The sequence below is a fragment of the Cataglyphis hispanica genome, chromosome 3 (assembly GCF_021464435.1).
Source record: "Cataglyphis hispanica isolate Lineage 1 chromosome 3, ULB_Chis1_1.0, whole genome shotgun sequence".
Classification (NCBI taxonomy): domain Eukaryota; kingdom Metazoa; phylum Arthropoda; class Insecta; order Hymenoptera; family Formicidae; genus Cataglyphis; species Cataglyphis hispanica.
The window spans coordinates 9,210,506-9,229,051 of record NC_065956.1 but is presented as its reverse complement, the minus strand read 5'-3'; the positions used below and the strand labels follow the sequence as shown (position 1 = coordinate 9,229,051).

At 36.2% G+C, this 18,546-nt stretch overlaps 1 protein-coding gene across 3 annotated transcripts in view; it reads right to left on the bottom strand.

Annotated features, from left to right (window-relative positions):
• Positions 1 to 18,546, bottom strand: part of LOC126859361 (neurotrimin-like) — a 151,665-nt gene that overhangs the window by 41,969 nt on the left and 91,150 nt on the right. For all 3 annotated transcript variants that reach the window (XM_050610586.1, XM_050610584.1, XM_050610585.1), the window contains exon 2: positions 11,628 to 11,722. In XM_050610586.1, coding sequence (XP_050466543.1) covers positions 11,628 to 11,722 — 95 coding nt within the window. The remainder of the gene's footprint in view (positions 1 to 11,627; positions 11,723 to 18,546) is intronic.

Below are 18,546 nucleotides of genomic sequence, written 5' to 3'. Positions count from 1 at the left end.
ACAGGGATGCATAGGGACGCACACACAGCTCGCAAATGTTACCCCGGCATCGTGAGAATACGCATTCGGCCGTCTGCCCGGCCAAACGTGCATAACGTTCGCAAAAAGCGGACAAGAACTTACAAACGCAGCCGAGCCGGCGAATGCAACGGTCCTGTGTGAATAGCTCCCGCTTCGCTATTGCCCGGGTTTTTCGCGGAATCCTGGGAAAAAAATCTGATTTTTCTTAACGGTCCGATATGTACCGCAGATGATGAAATCGCCGGCTCGGCCGGGCTCGTTTGCGGATCGCGGATTCCCTCAGATTGACAGATTCGCTTGTGCGATCGCGACGCTTAACAACGTTTTTCCTCCCTCCCAAGCGCAAATAAATGTTGCGTTGGCGATACTTCGTACTATCCCGTAGCGTTCAAATATTAACCTTTTACAGGACGCGCACACTATAGAGAGTATACTATTTTATTTATCACTCCACATGCAGCTGATATACACGACCGATGGTAAGATGTCAGGTGAAAGGGAAGCGATATTTCATCACTCGGAAAGTGTAAAAGGAAAGGCAGAAATTGCTTTCTTTGAATAGAAATTGTATGTTCCTTTAATATTAAAGTTTTTGCAAGAGACCCTGCATTAAAAATTTACTCGTGAATAAAACTTAGCTTTCTTATCGAATAAAGCAGAAGAAAAGAGAATACGCTGAACAGAGTCTATTTATAGATCATTCCAGATACATTATATATCTATGCCCTTATTACATTTTTTTTTTAAATCGTCCTAGAAACTATCTAAATCTAAAGCGAAATATCCAAACAAAGATGGAAGAAAAAGATGAAAATAATATCATACTGATATGCAACTGCGTTACTTGAAAAACATTCGAGAGAGAAAGGAAGAGGAAGCTTCGTTAACAAGCTGTCTCTCAATTTTCAATTTTAACCCATCGATTATTCGCTTAATTATCTCAGGTGACACTGCAAAGTCACCGGTGTGACGGAAAGTCCAGAGAGGAGAGAGGAAGAGAGAGAGAGAAAGGATCCGGAACATGCGCGTCTAACACGGGCGACTCTCGGATGCAGATATCAAGCCAGGCGCCTGTAAATCTGCCAGGGACCAGTGTGAAACGCTGGGTGGTTGGATTAGGAGAGGTAGAGGTCGAGGACTGGTCGACCACCTAGTCGGAAGCATCGCCATGAACTATTGCATTTGATATCCACACCGATGAATGGAAACGTTGAGCGGCCTGTCCAGAACGCGGTGTGTGCCGCCATCTCTGACCACGATGAACGTGAATGCAGGTATAATGCCCCCGTCGTGCTTCCGCCAACTATGATAACCAAGTATTTACGGCCGCGCTCATCTCGCACGAGTTTCTGTAATTTACGGAGACTCGGAGAACCCGGCCCGCGTCGCAGACTATGTGTCACAATCCCCGCGCGTTTTTTCGCACGAGTTTTTGCGACTTTTCTGAATCAGCGGTGAAACGGTGGCATAAGGTATATATGCTATGAATTTCGAATAATGTGTATGCTCCTTGTCACAGATCTTTGAATTTAACAATGGTAACTTTTGCGCGATTCAATGCACAAATTTTTTTGTAATAGTAACTGTACTACATCTTTTAACAAACAAGTAGTTTAAAGATATTTTGATATATGTAAAAAAAAATCTCGATTTTTATAATTATAGTAATTTTAATGAAAGCTAAAATCTCAAGAATGCTAATCATTATTTTAGAATATTTTTATTACAATGTAAATTTTTAATATGGTAGAGAATATCAAAAATATTTCTATGAAAAAGAAAAAAAAACGATCAATTTTTCAGTGAGCTTTATTTATACAATAGTATTTTATTTTAACAATTATATTTTCAAGAACATTAATTTACCATTATATGTCCAAATGTTCATAACAATCTAGATATTTTTCTCCATATAATAAAAAAAAAATAGTTTACTTTCACACATGCATGAATATCAACTAAATTTATTGTTAAATATTATTTATGATCTTCCTGTCGTATATATATATATATATAAATAAAGATCAAAACATTTCAAAATTTGCAAATTACAAACAAATACTGTCAAAGACTATCCAGAATTTTTGTGTATACACACACGTTGAGATATTCCTAAAGTATCTTATATTTTTGTTATATATACATATGTCTGTAATATTTTCTTTCTTTCTCTTTCTTCGATCGCGCCATCCATTTCGTTTCTAATGACGCTAATAACGTCGGTGCAGCTTCCAATACAATCACATACCCGGAGAATCTTACGGAATGTTTGTACAAAGGCCGTATATTGGGAGCCCATCCGGCGTAACTTGTTTCGCGCGACAGCTTTCCCGACTTTCTCGACGTCCACGACATATTTCAGGAAACATTCGGCTCAATTTCTACTTCTCAATTTCCGGCTTGAGTCGCTTTCTCCCTACGGCGGCTCGCTTGCCGTCCCGTTGGCGGCCTCTCGAACTTTTTGACAGGTCGATTCGGACAGGGACGCAAGTAGAGATTTCGACCAACTTGGTTGGCGCGCGCGAAGAAGACCGCGATCTTACGGTCGTCAGGGATCAGACTCGTGTTACGAGAGAGTCGAGATTAGCCTAGACTCGTAAGATTAATTTTCTTGGAACGTATATACGTGTATGTTGCGAATGGCCGACGAAGACGACACTTTGGAAAGGCGCGCGTATACGAGTTTTACGACTTTACACGAGAAGTCCATCTTGGATACGTATATCTCCACACCCGTGACATTCAGACTGTGTCAGAAAAGCCTGAGTAGAGCGCGTACCCTTTAAATCAATGCCAGCCGGCATTTTTGATTAGCCACGACTGTACAGCTTCATAAACCTTTAGTTGTGAGATGCGAACAAAGTTCTTTCCATGTATGTTAATATGTTACCTTTTATTTTTTACGACTAATATTTTGAAATTATATATAGAGCCATTGTGTGAACAATCCGCGTATAAATATATGATAAATTGCTAGATTTTCTTGCAAAAATTACTATGATACATTAACTGGTGGAGTATTAAAAGCTTCAAAACTTTTCTTTCCCCCAAGTTTCTTTCAATTAATTTTTTACACGCTAAAGAAGATAAAAATTTTTAAATCTTTGAATATTCAAATATTAATAGGTTTAAGTTTATCCAATTTTTTTCACGCAGTGCTAGGAGAAAAAGCAAAGTTAAGGAAAATTTTCAGTTTACACGTAAAGATCAAATGCCAAAGCATCGAGCGAAAATCTTCTAGCGACGATCCCGTCGTAAATTCACGTTTTCACGCAAACCTCGCAAGATATATAAATATACTGAATCCTGCAGTGCGAGTCAAAATGACGCTGGAGCAATTTCGGAATTCGGGCTTCTTACTCGCGGGTAGAATATTAACTAAGCTCGCGCGGGCAAATAAGCGCTGCTTCACTTTCCGGTCTGATATAATTTCGCACGAAATTGAATTCCAATACGCCACTTTCCCATCCGCCATTATGACGTTTTTTTTTTATCGGATCTTATCTGCGAGCGCAGATAATCGATTCGAACGACGAAAATGCATTCTACGACGACGCACGTGAAGGGATCGAGATTTCATTACTGTTAGCAGGCGCGTTCCGCCTCTCTCGTTCCACGGCTGAATTGAAATAAAGTTAACGAAACGCTAACCACCCATCGGGCCATCGTGACTCCATCTTGCTAAAACTCCTTCTATAAGTCACTCTCTGGCTCACTTTTACCGTATAAAGTCTCTGATGCGATTTTCCTGCATGACGTAATATCTCGTTCGATCTCAATATAATCTCGTTAGGATCGTTGGAAGAAACGCATCGAATTGTCACCTGATCCATAAATAAATTTGCCGGAACACATATATATTACTTATTAAAAATGTATGACGGTGCACATGCAACCTTGGAACGCTATATATTGCTTAAACTGAAATATTGAATTTTCAGCAACATGAGAACCGCCGCTACGGACTTATAAACTGACTTTCAGAATTGGTGTTACGTCATTTTAAAAATGCATGCGTCCAAACTTGCACGGAAACTCTGAAGAAGAGCTAAAATGATAATGCACATGGAAACCGATAGTTGCACCGCTGGTCGGAAGAATGAATGATCCAACGGCCGACGAAATGTATCTGATGTGCAATTAACGCGAGGAGTTTCCACACGCGAGATACAGTATAACCCTGGGGATGATAATGATGGGGATATTAAGGTAATTAAGGTTCTCAAAGTAGTCGACGGCTGTTGTAGCATTAGTTACAGCCCCGAGGGACTGCCCGCAAAATGCCAGTAGGAAATGTCATACGTATGTGATTCCGGCAATCTTCCCCGGCACTATACACGCTATATATGCGCTCTAAAGCTGTTCGATCAAAACTCCTTTTACGTCTCTTCGTTACGGTTACACGCAAAGGGATATAAAGATCAAACTTAATTGTGCGATCTAAATGCATGCGTGGCAACGCGGTAGCAGAGATTCCTTTCCTTTCTCGTCAAGCTTACCCGACACATATTTTTAGCTTAAGTTAAAAGTGATTTTTCTCTTTCTTTCTTTGTCTCTTTCTCTCGGCATTCAAAAGAAAGATATATTTTTGCAAATTTTAATTAACATCGCAATTACGAGATATACCTTGGCATTTTTATTCTGGAGGACTTGGTGCTGCGTGGGAAAGAATGTAAATGTCACAATTATTTGTAATTATTTAAATGGAATATATATATATATATATATATATATATATATATATATACCAATGGATTAATATTTCCCATAAGACGAAACGACGCATGGAACCGACTTTTAGGTAACGTTCTCGGTTAACTAAGCTAAGGATTGAGGATTAATCCTAATCGTTTCGTTATAATGTTCGATCTAAATGGATATGTGTGCCGCGGGTATCCAAAAGAAAACCGATAATAATACAGGAACAAAGCAAGCAGCATTGGATTCCCCATGTTCCAAATCTCTGTAGCAATTATGCAGCAAATCGTGCCGCCCGTAGCAACGTGCTATTAACCAGCAGAGATTAGACATGTTTACGTTTGTCGTAAACGATATAAAGAGCTTAATTAATCGACGTATGTAACAGAAATATGAAAAATATTTTATATAAGAAATATTTTTACTTAAAAATAAGAAAAAAGAGAATGCAATAATAATTACATATATAAATACACACATACACATCTCTAAAAATATTATACATTTGTCAGAACGCGAAATGAACATTGTCATAATTTTGCGTATATATTCAATAATTTATAATAAATTCTATTAATTAATATAAATGATATTCAAATAATAAAATATAATGATATTCAAATTTAGTTAACTCTACTGATTGATTAATTTAATCCAAATAATATTTATTATATATATATATACACACACTTCATTTATTGGCGATACTGCTCGATTTGCGTTTGCTTTCCAATATTCATTTCAAATATGACACGAAATCACGAAGGATCAAAGTTAAATAAAATTGTAAGTAGCCGAACGTGATTAACGAAACGTTCACTTTTTGATCAATGATATCGCATCGATCTCATTTCCACGATAGCTCTCTTCCATCTATCGGTTTGGTTCTTTAATTAATCAATTAGTTTACCTCTGTGGATGTATGGCTGTGTTCCGATTATGCACTGCTCCGCAAAAGGATGGTCATTGAAGCTTGATTGTTTCAGTAATTTGTGTCCCAAATGCATATCGATTTCATAAGTGCCGCGATAGAAGATTTACATTTGCTTTTTGCTTAGCTTCTCTCTCTCTCTCTCTCTCTCTCTCTCTTCGTATGTATTAAATTACAATGTCCGATATGTCAAACAAGGAAATAATTTAACAAACGCCTCTCTGTCATTGTTATCAAAATTACTGTCGTAAAATATTTGACAAACACGAATCTTATATGAATTTTCAAAGGATGTTCTAAATTCCGACGACATCATTTCCTTTGTGCCCTTTTACACTCATTATACGATATGCTGTGTAGACTAAAAGCAAAGCTAACTGCTACGTTAATTCTCTATCTAAATGCATATTTACTTCATGAATATCGGTCTAATACCGATGTGAGCGGCAATCGCAAAATTTCTCGACTTTACCGATGAAATGGCCGTAAATGATATACGTGCCGTTCATCTCTCTTCTCCAAGCCTTTGCAATGAACACAATTCATATTCATACTTGTACGTTCACTTTGCCTTAAATGTCGGTAATATAAGATCAAAGCTACTCTCTTATGCTCCTATATTGAAAAATTTGTCCAATAATTTTATAAACTCCCGGGACTAAACTATGATATCAATAACAGCATTGTATGAAGACAAACTGAAAAATCGTACGTTTCCCTTCATGAATCGCGTTTGCTTTCCAATTAACGCGATCAATTATAGATTCAAGAATTATATGCCTTGTCTCGGTTGAAAACAAACAAAAAAAAAAGAGTCCAAAGGGATTTATCTTATAAAATTTTCAACTTCATCAATTATTCATTTCAACGACATAGTCAGTATATCTTAAATTAATTTTGTTGTAATTTTTAAAATATAATAACAATTTAATTAACATTTTAAAATATAACATAACATTTTAAAATAAACATTTTAAAATATAATAGCAATAAACTTTACCTTTTTTTCAATTATTATCAATTACAGAAAGAATAATGAAAATAAATATTAACGCGCAAAATAGATTAAACAGGATACAAATATGCTCAAAGCGCATTTTAACATAAGACATAAAATAATATACGGCATAAGCAGTAAACATAATTTTTACGCAGGAAAAATAAGCGGGAGAGAAAGTTGCCGTTGTTTTTCACCGATCCCGATTGCACCGACTGGACAGCTGAAACAAATAGGATGGAGACGCAGCCAAGTACATGAGTACATTTGAGCAGTAACGGAGTTAATAGTTTGTGGATTTAATCCAGCGAATCCAGTCACTATTATATAATGGCACGGTAGATCGTTCTGGAGAAATGGTTGAATCGAGTGAGAGAGTCCCCGGATTAGCGGATGCATCAGTGCTTACAGAGGGCCATGATTAATCCAGCCCTATGGCCCGAAAGCCGATGAGTCGGGGCGGCCTGCAGGCAGACGAAGCGAAACGCGGAGACGACGTCGTGTTTGCGAATTCAGATTGATCCGCGACTGCCAGATGCAACTCCTCTCAACGACGTGTAAACTCGCTTCCCCCGTCGTCGGAATATAAATCGTCGGTGAAAATGAGTCGGCGAAAGCACGCTGAAGAAATACAACCATCTCGAATCTGAGTGCCAATTAGACCGCCGACTTATCGGGAAAATCGAATCACGTCGGAGATACTGATATCGATTGCAGAACATTAACGTAATGAAGAGCCATTATCCCTTATTAAAGAGTAAAATGCTGAATAAGCATATTATATTACATATCTTGTAGTCAGCTGCATTGTATATTTATATTGTCTCTCTATTCTGTATTATTCCAAGTATTAGTTTCCCCGAAAGCTAGATAGATATATGTTGTATATTGTACCATGCGTCATTAAATTTGATGATAATTAACGTACTGCTATTATTAATGAACCAAGTTACGTTGTTCTACTTAGTTACGTCACGCGACGTAATTAATTAATTGCTCTAATTATTTGAATAAAATTTAATTTATTGCTACGCAATGTGAAACTATTCTATTAGCTTTTTCGAAGAGTTTTAACTCGTATGTGCTTTAACTCGTGATTAGAGCTAAATTATGGATGATGATTGAAAGAGAGGAGTAGATAGCGAGGGTCAATAATCGACTACGTGGCTTCGAGTCTAGGCATTACTTAAGGAGCTATTTGACTCGAGTAACCGAATGCGCAAAACTAAACTTTGTAATTAAAATTCAAATAGAGCTGATAGCTCTCGGTAGTAACTATAATCTTGAGAAGATTCGATCACCCGATCAATCTACCTATTATATTCTCGGGTTATAACATTGTCTTGCCCATTTCACAGTGTATCTATTATACAATGTCGCTATATATTGAATATTACGATTATACATTGCAACATGCCGAATTTAACATCACCGTGCACTTTTATTTTCAGAGAAAAAAAAAATGTAATTGTTTAAAGCAACACAATAAAGTTTTATTTGATTTTTAAAAACATTTGGCAAATTAAATTTCAAAAAATTAAAAAAAAATGGGTTTTGAATTAAGCAAATAAAATATTTTGGTCAACTTGCTAATACATACATATACACATATATATATATATATATATATATATATATATATATATTTTCATTGCATATTGATTTTACAAAATGACAGAAAAAAATTGTACATTTGCAGCCAATAGTGAAATGCATTTAAAACACGGAACGTGTTTGATGACAGGGAGAAGGCTCGACGCACGTGCGAGTATTGCGTGTCACGTGAGAAGTAAAAGGGCTAATGTGTGCGTCGCGTATTACATATAAACCGGTGCGACCCGAGAGCTTGGAGAGGCGTCGTTATCTCCGTATCGTGACGATTCAAGCCTTCCGGCATAGCTGCGGCTGTTATCCGTCATCTTAATGCATAGCCGGAACGTCGAGCGACGCACCACCGGCTTATAAACGGTACGATTATTCCACCCTCCTCCATATCGCCGTCGTCCTCACGTAAGCAATGTCGAGACCACGGACGGGTCCGCATGGTCTCTATAAATGCATCGATTTGAATTTCATGTTGGGCGAGCCGGCACACGGGATGAATAGTTTTCAATACCTTTGCTCTTGTCGATCCTTCCCGATTCCTACATCGCGCATAAATCTCTTTTCGCTCTCTATAGATGCTGCTATTTTTCGCGAATTTACAATGATTCTGTAATTATCATGTCACTGTAATTATCATAAAAAAGGACTTTCAATACTAATGCACAATTTATTTAAAGATAGATGTTTGAAATATATAAGAAATTATTTCATAAAGCTTTTTTCTAAAGCGCGATTAGTATATTAACAAAAACAATGATTGTTATGTTACACCAAGCTGTATCACATAATGATCGACAATTAGAAGCCAAATAACTAGAACCTATCGCTCTCAAAATTAATTAAGCAGCCCTCAATTAATTCTCGATTGACGGAATGTAATTCAAACGGAAGCCACAGTGTGAACGACGAATAGATATATCCAATCCGGATAGCATTATGCATGGAACAATTATATTATGATACAAATTCTGATTTGAGTCAGAAAGATGAGGATATTTTTGAATAATACAATGTATGAGAGAGAGAGAGAGAGAGAGAGAGAGAGAAATTAAAATCTTTTGTATATTATTTGCATGTACAAAAATATATATTTATGTAAAATGTATGTGTATATGATCGCGTGTATGTATGTATGTGTACATTTGTGTGCTCCCTCCCCTCCCCCTATGCTACTGTTATCTTTATAAATTATTTAATAAAATGGATTATGTACTATATATGTGTCTGTTTTATAAATAAAATTTATTCACATTTAAGTATGCATAATATGTCTATCGTTTATTTATTACATGATATTGCACTTTTATAATGCAGTAAAAATATACTAATGGAAAATAAAAATAAATTCAAAGCACCGATTGCTTTTTGCAAGAGTTTGTTAAAAAGCACTCCCTTCATCAAAAATTGTTCAACAATTGTCGTATAATTTATGGTGCAGTTGTAATAAGTAAGATTTAATGTAAATAAGGCAGCAATTTTATTACGGTTTATGAAACTAACGCTTCATTATTTAAAGCGTCTTTTTGTTTACAACGCAGTAAAATATCTTCTTTTTTTTTGGCAACTTTCTTGATCGCGCTTTTCTAATGTCTTGAATGTCAAACAAGTATGAGTTCAGAAAAATTCCTTGGATAAAGTTTATTTATATATTAACTTTGCACACCGAGAAACAAATAAAAATGTAACTTTTCTTTCTATCGAAAGTTTATGCGCAAACTCTGCGTGACAGTTTTCGCAAATTCGCGAAAAGTTCGTACAGTACGTTTGCATTGAATATATGGTTATTATAAATCTGTGATTATTTCGCCATTATTTATTGAACAAATATATTTTTAGACATATCAATGTGCATTTATTGTACAGTGTAAAACAAAATATTTGATATTGGAATATTATTGTTAATACATAAATTTTGCATTTAGAATTTAATCGAAATATCGTCAAACACTATTCATAACCATTTACTCGATTCCACTTAATATTTTAATCGAGACTGATGAGCAACCGATTCTAAAGATAAAATTTTTTTTCAAACTCCTGTATGAGACGCTATTTCTATCTCACGTGGTTTTCATTCCCTAATTAGTACTTCGCGAAAACCATTACCTACCTAATTTTTGCTAAACCTACTCTAGCTGACTTCAGCTGAATCGCGAATAAAAACTAAATGAGATCGCTCTAGCTTTTACCTGGTAGTTATTCGTTTTTATATCTTCTTGCGCAATTTTATTAATTAATTAACTAATTGCTTCGACTGTGCAGGAGGATTCTTCAGGCCGTCTAAAGTGTGACAATGTGTAAAGAGAATTGCGGAGAAAGATAGAAATTCACTTAATTCTTTCGTTTCGGTTCATTAACGGAGTCAATGGGTTAAATAATTCGGTCTATATCATTCAATGTTTTGAATTTCCTTTTGTGGTAGAATATTTTTATGAATGGTTTTAATTTTACAACATTGCATGTGTATAAAATATATGATAAAGGCTTCATATAAAGTTAACTACGAAAATCCACTGATTTAATATTACGTTATGTTATTTTTAACGATCTGATCTAATATGATATATTAATAGAAATATCTCCACGGAATAATACATAAAATATTTAAGAAGATATATTATTGACTTTTAATAACGTAGCATAATTGCATCTTATCTTAAAGAGATTTTCGCCAAGCGCTGCTCATTAACATGTATTGATAATATTTCCCAATTAAAATTACAAAACCGTCGCGTCATTTAAAGTGACTTAGCACCATTTAGATACTTGTTATCATGAGGAGCATTCGCGATGTTACGGAATGTACGGTCGCGCAGAATTTCCACGCAGCTAGTTCCTAACTACTTATTCATGAATTATTCTCCTAAGTACGCTATAAAAACACATTTTATGATCTCACAAAACGAAACCTGGGGTAGAAGAATGTATCAGCTGATAAGTAGCTTCAGCCATTAAATAATTTTACGATAAAAAAAAATATGGTTACACTATTTCTTAATTTTCAGACATTCGCAATATCTCGATTTTAAGATTAAACTAGTTTTTTTTTTCACGATTAATTTATTAATTACTTACACGTTTTCGAAAAAGTTTAATGCTAAATTGTATCAACACATGATATATTTGTTTTTTAATTAAAAAAGTTTACCGAAAAAGTTTGCATTTTTATTGTAAAGAGTGATTTGATTGTTTATCCGATAACGTTATTATTAATTAAATTGTGTTGAAAAATAGGAACGATTTTTGGAAGAATTTGGCAAATAAAGGGATATTGCGACAAGCTTAATTGACACATTAACAGCATTCGACACTTGATTGAAAGAATCAATTGCAAAACATTTAAACGTATTCACATAAAAATCACGATTTCATTACCTTATATCCGGCGAGATCTTGAACAACGCAGGACAGGATGGCTTCTCTTCCCACTGGCGCAGTTACATTGGTTATTGGCTCCTTAAATTTAGGATCTAAAAATAAAATAAAATTATGTTTTAGAGAAATGCGATGATTAACGATTATATAACATGATATAATTGTAGAATTCATTCATTTTTATAATAAATATTCAAATAAAATCATAATAATTTTTAAGAATTCTTTTTTTGATATATATATATACATTATTGATTTATTATAAATATTGTACACCGCAAAATATACACTTTTGAATATTATTCACTGTCTGTATTTTTTATTTGTGGTGAACCTTTACATAAATAATAATTCAATTTAACTTATTTCAATTTAACTTATTTATTTTCAACTAAGAGCAAAAATAAAAAGAGGTAATTAAATTTATTTCATCTTAACTTTTCACTTAGACTAAACTAATTTATACATTTAAAATAAATACAAATTAATTCCTAAAATTTGTTTGACAGTTTAACAAAAAGATCCAAATTAAATAGTGTTGTCTAATGACAATACTATTTGTTCTATATTGGCATGTAGGACAAATATTTATAGTATTTTATTTAATCACGTTTTATTACTAGATTTTCACATATATAACTTCTATTAAATAAATAAATAAATTTAATTTAATTATTTTATCTTTGCAAATTTAATATAATAATAAAATATAATAAAGAATATAAAATATAATAATAAAATATTCGTTTATATCCTTATGGAAAACATTTCATTAAATTTAATGTGCCTTTAAGCGAGAGTCGACCTAATTTTTTAACGTTCTTTAACATCTACTATTACTGACACAGAAAATGCATCTTCGAATATGCCTAGCGTAGAGATGTTAATACCTTATGGGAAATGCAAAGAAATTATATAAAATAGTCATATAAAATATAATATGAGATGAGACAAGGGACACCGAGAAAAGAAAAATGGCTATCAACATGAAAGATAAATGCACGTTTGGATTGCCCGTTGTAGATTTATCCCCTAGCAATGTAATTGGATGCACTCGATGTAGCACAATGCGATTATTTTGTACGCCCTAGGCATACTAACAAAGTGCGAGCTTCAAAACGCAGATCATATTATGAGTACTCCATGTGTAGACGTGGAATAAGGAAGACAGAAATCGTGTTTGCGCAGGAAACGAGCAATGATCGTTGCAATAGGAGGATGAACGTAGTTTGAAATGCAAGTTGGTCGTAGGTAATTTAGTAACTTTGGCACTGTACACGGACTTTGCATCAATGCGAGGACATTGACCAACTCCTATCGACCATTTGTAATGTCGCAGCTGGAATATGGTATATATACAATAGAATATAATTCATCCGCGCGCAGCGCTTTTATGTCAAAAAAGTTCTACATTTCATAAATTGAAATTACAAATTTTGAGCTCTTTGACGGTATATTAATAAAAATTTTCATGGCGCGAAATTAATACACTAAATAAAATTGTATGAAGTACAAATTGATTTTCATTTGAATCGACAGATTTTTTTTTGTTCTATCATCGTTATTGAAGCGAAATAAAGTTAAATTAAATTTAAATATATGTGTAATCGTAAAAAAAAAGAGTCGAATTAAATTTGCCGCATTGATATCTTTACAAAAAATGTACAGTACAGAGGAAAAGCGCACAGTGAGCATAAAAAGAGGTACAATCAGTGCGAGCGTACTCAATTAAAACATATACGATAAAGTATATGTATCCTCCAATATGTATCCTCAATATCATCGCTTTTCCGATAACAGGATTGTAAATAAAATACAAGCCACCCTGCGCTGCCACAAAAGCGTCATCTGTTTCTCCATTAACGGTAACACGTAAACGTCAACATCGATCAACACGGCCAAGGATATTCCCGGCGCCGGTATATTGCCGGTATATCGCCGGTACGAAATTATTCCGGCGACTGCATTACGATATTGTCCATCAAATCTCGCCCGAGTCAACACGACAGACGCGCACACAACGCGCCCAAGTCTCTCTCCATGTGAACGAACGACACCCATTAAAAGGTCAACATCGATCAAGAGCCAAAAATGCCCCACGGAGATTGTTTGCGAGGGATGTAAGCCGAACGAGGGCGTGGTGCGTGAGCATGGGAGGGATGAGAGAAACCAGCGAGAGAGCATAACCGTGGATGGGTCTATAATGGGAGCATAAGGGAACCATAATTCCGTCGACGGCCCGCGGGCCGTCTGGTGGCCCTCGCGGGAAATCGCGGCCGTATTAAGGCTCTCTCTTCGGCGGGCTTTGATGGATCGAAGTTGGCCCGAGAATGGCCAGCCCCGAAATCCGAAGTGTTCCTGAAACTGGCGAGAAGAGAGCGGACGCACATTTCTCCAACGGACAATGAGCGTGGAATGACCCATGGATGACGGATAAATTCCTACCACCCTGTGTATACGTACTTTCGATACTCTCGTTCGCGAAGAACTAGAGGCTTTTATCTCGCGTTTCACATGATTAACTGAACGAAACTGTAGAAGGTTCGCGAAAGAAAACCACGTCGAAATTAATAAGTAAATATCACGGGCGGACTAACTTCTTGAAAATACAAGTAGTATACTGTCGTATTTTATTCAACAACTCGTTATTTAATCAGAAAGCTCTTGACTAAGCACAATAATTAATAGTCAAATATATATATATATATATAGAATATAATTTTATACATTGTCCTAGAAACGACGATAAAAATGCGATACATTTATGCTAGAATTCGCAATGTGATGAATAATTTGTCCCTTACTGATAAAGTTTATCGAGAAAACTTGGTTTTATCTTATAGCACTTAATTCGTTACGATGTGATGCGCTATGATAATCGGGTTTCCCATTTACAACTTCCATGGCATTTGCATTGCAAATCTCAACGATAACGTTTATGATAATGACACGTAATAAACACTATGAGCGTAAATTGTAAATTTTATCAACAGTTAAGAGCATCTTCCAATTAGTCTTGGAATCGAGACAAAAATGCATCCCCGACATCGACAATTCAAAAGTAATGTGGGCCTGCATTTTTCACAGCCTTACCCGCCGCGCTTCCCGGCATATTGTCGCCCGACATGGCATTTTAAGTTACAGCCGACGAAGCGTATGTAAGTAATCCAATAATCGACCATTTCGAAAAAAGCGAACAAGAAAAGGCAAGCACGCGAGAGGGTTGGATGGCGATAAAAAAATATCACGAGCGTTCGTCGATGCACATCGTCACTAATGCACTTTATGGGGCGAACGTCAAAATATCAACGTACGGATTTCGAGCACGAGAACCGACTGTGCTCTAAAAAAAAAATTATAGTTGCCACAACATTTATGATGCCAAGTAAGTGTTCGTTTATAATCTCACTTGTGTGTGTGCGTGTGTATGTGTATACAATCAGGGTGCGTAATTCAAAAAATATATATGTATAAGCAGTGTGTGTGCTATTATAAGAAGAATATATTCTGAATACGCACTGACTTGTGTGTGTGTGTGTGTGTGACATAAAAGTGATTACGCGAAAATACGTCGTACGGTTTAAAAGTTAAAGGTAAAGATAAAGGGTAAAGGATAAAACTTTGTTATAAATAAAGTGACATTAAGATGTTTATAATTAATTTTTTAAATAAAATGATCACACTAGTGTTATTATATCAGTGATATACCATCTATAAATAGACTAGCATCAGTAATATCCCATCCATAAATAAATCAAGAACCCGTCATCGCTATCACCCGTTAAGAACCCGCATAGCCGAGAGTCAGTGAACCGTGTTAAAACACCCCGCAAACGCGGCATTTCTCACCTCGACGACCGTGCTTTCCTCGATTTTCGTCGCTTCGGCTACCGAATGGAAGCATACGAGCGAGGTCAGACGGAAGAACGTGAGAGACGAAAGGTCGCGTGGCTCTCCTCCCCGCGAGAAGGGAGAACTTCGGAAGCGTCTCTTCGCGTGCTGCCGGAAGATTATTTTTACGCGAATGCGGGTTAGAAATCATTCGCGTCGTATATACAGTCCCGAAATAATAAGAATTACGTCTGCTTAGGTCCGACAAGTGTTTACGCCCCTATTTATGACGACGGTGTATCTTCTCTCGGATGCTTATGCCAGCCGCTGGCAAATACGCGTCGCCAAATCCCCCAAGCGCGTGCAAAGTACTTTATATACATGCGCGGCTTTTCTTCTCGCCCTTTCGCGCTTGTTTGCTTCTGATTCTCGGATTCTGAAGCTCGCCTCTTTCGCGACTTTATTCGCATATAGTCCCGTACCGATCTCAGCTCTCATTATCTGCCACGTTGCGGCTTATTTGAATTGATTCGTCCCATTCCGCTACTTTCCGCATTCACCTCGTATGCTTGTACTCTTTGAGAGAGATTCCGGTTCATTGTCCGTTATTCGAAAATGCCATCAATATTGAAAATTGTTTGGCTTTCATCTATCTGCTCGCGATTCAATTATTTATAAAATCATATTGACGTTTGTTTTCCCATTATCTTTTTGACGGATCACAATTAATACTTTCCTTCTTTGGAAAATTGTTAGATGTTTAAATAATAAAATTTATAATAATTGTCTAGATCCTTTTTATATTCACTGAATACTGAATGTCTGATTGTAAGTAATATCGCCACCCACAGCCTACTTAATAAGAAATTATTCGCTCCTTTTCTCATCGCGATGGCAAGCTTGCGTCTCTTTATTCTCCGTCAAGTAGAGTGTTTCCTTCCTTTTATGCATCGTCTAATTCAGCACTTGGACTTGTTCGTTTTTGCACCCTCCCGCGCCTCACCTTTTTGCAGCACGGTATGTCTCTCATCGTTTCCCATCCCCTTCTCATTTTCTCAAGACTCAGCGCCTCTCGTCCGTCTCGTCTGCACCTTCATTTTCATCCCCTCGCTCCCTTATTTCGCGGCTCCTCGTGAACCCTACGTGGTACAAGGCGTATAGTATAATAACGAGCCATGAACAGTGCAACGCGTTGGCCGCTTTATTTCACCATTTCTGGAGTCTGGAATATCTCGCTTCTCTGAAATCACTTCGCGCGAGCTAGCAGTAACTTCCATCTCCGCGCACCTTTCGCGCACGGCTCTCCTTGCAAACGGCTTAATGCCTGCAACGGTAACTCATTCGAAACTCATTCCTCTCGAGAAATAGTTTGAGGGAATCTACGGGAAATATGAGAAGAGGATCCGTGTCCAATTTGTTGTAATAATAGAACAGCGCGGACCACGAATTGATGCTCTACTAAAGATTGCTCGCGACAATAAAAAAAAAAAAAAACTTTGAATTTTCACCACCATTAGTATCACACGCCAAGTTATAAATTATTCTGCATATTCCCGAGTATTTATTCTGTTAATTATTTAAACAATATTGAAAACAATAGTTATGAATAGATAGAAATCGCAATGTCGATTTATATGTGTCCAAGTTTAAATATAGAAAAAAATATAAAGAGGGAAGCATTTGGTTCTCTCGCGGTGCGAGAACAACAATGCGATGACTTGCGGATATTTGCTCGATTTAAAGAGAGGTTACGGCAAAGCAGTTAATTATTCCGGTGTCGTGTCGTACAACGGGGGGCAGTATGTTTATACGCGATATCACTTATGTCGCCACGTTTCTGGTTTATTGCCACCGGGATGTGTTGGCAAAGAAGCAGCATGTGATACTTGTAACAGATTACATTTCGTGCCGGGACACACTTTGTTATCTGGGTTTACACTTTCATGCACCGGGAACGACCTCACGTTTCCTACCTCGTGTCGGTCTATTTATTTTGGCCACTTGGGTTTTCAAGGCGCTGTCAACGTGTTCGTGACAGCGAGTCCTTTTCAAGTTCAGCAATCCGGCCAAACTATTGTTGTGTAATGTCAGTTGATGTATGTATGTAACGCTGCCTACGACGGTAAAAATACCGAAATTGTGTACGCGCGAACTGCGTGATGGATACGTTTTAATATTATTCAAAACGCCGTTTAACAAGTGCGAAATTTTACAGTGAGCTATATATATATCGTTGCTGCACGATTACGATTTCTCAGCAAATACATTTACAGACGAGAAGTTTTGCCATATTTATATCCCTTTTAAAAATATAATAAGAAAAAATTATACGCACAGCAAATTACGTAAAATTGTATTAAACATATTAATACAGAGAACACAATTATTATAATTTGGTGTACATCATGCTAAATAAAGTTATAAAGTCGCATGGATATTAATGTACTTTTGAATTTCAGTAGATATGTAATGTTTGATATACATACAGGGTGTCCCCAATTTAAATGGCAAAACTTGAAGAGCATGTAGGGGATCGAAAAACTAAGACAAAAAGTCCTTTAGAGGTTGGTTCGTTTTTGCTCCATTCTAGAGAAAATTGCAAAAATTCAATCTCTCATTGTCAGTTGCTCTCGAGTTGATTGGCACCGAATAAATTTTCTGCTTCAAGGTTCCTTACATATGTAAACACTTGATGTTATCCTTTATATTCTTTTGTTTGTTTACATTCTTGCTTCTATGAGTCCTTAATCAGTCAGTTACTCAGATATTTTGAAGTGCCACATATATAGTCCAGATGTAATGCTTGCATTGCTGCAAGAGAGCAATTTTGAATATCTGCGTTAAATAGATGATAACATAAATAGAATGTAAATAAATGAGTAAAAAAACGAAAACTTGTTTTGTTTCTTTTTTTGCAATTTTCTCCAAAATGGAGCAAAAACGAACAAACTTCTAAAGGACTTTATGTCTTAGCTTTTCCCCTACACGCTCCTAAAGTTTTGCCATTTAAATTGGGGACACCCTGTATATTGCTGATATATTTCTGACAGGAAATCAAACTTTAGATTTTGCTGATACAAACTTTTAT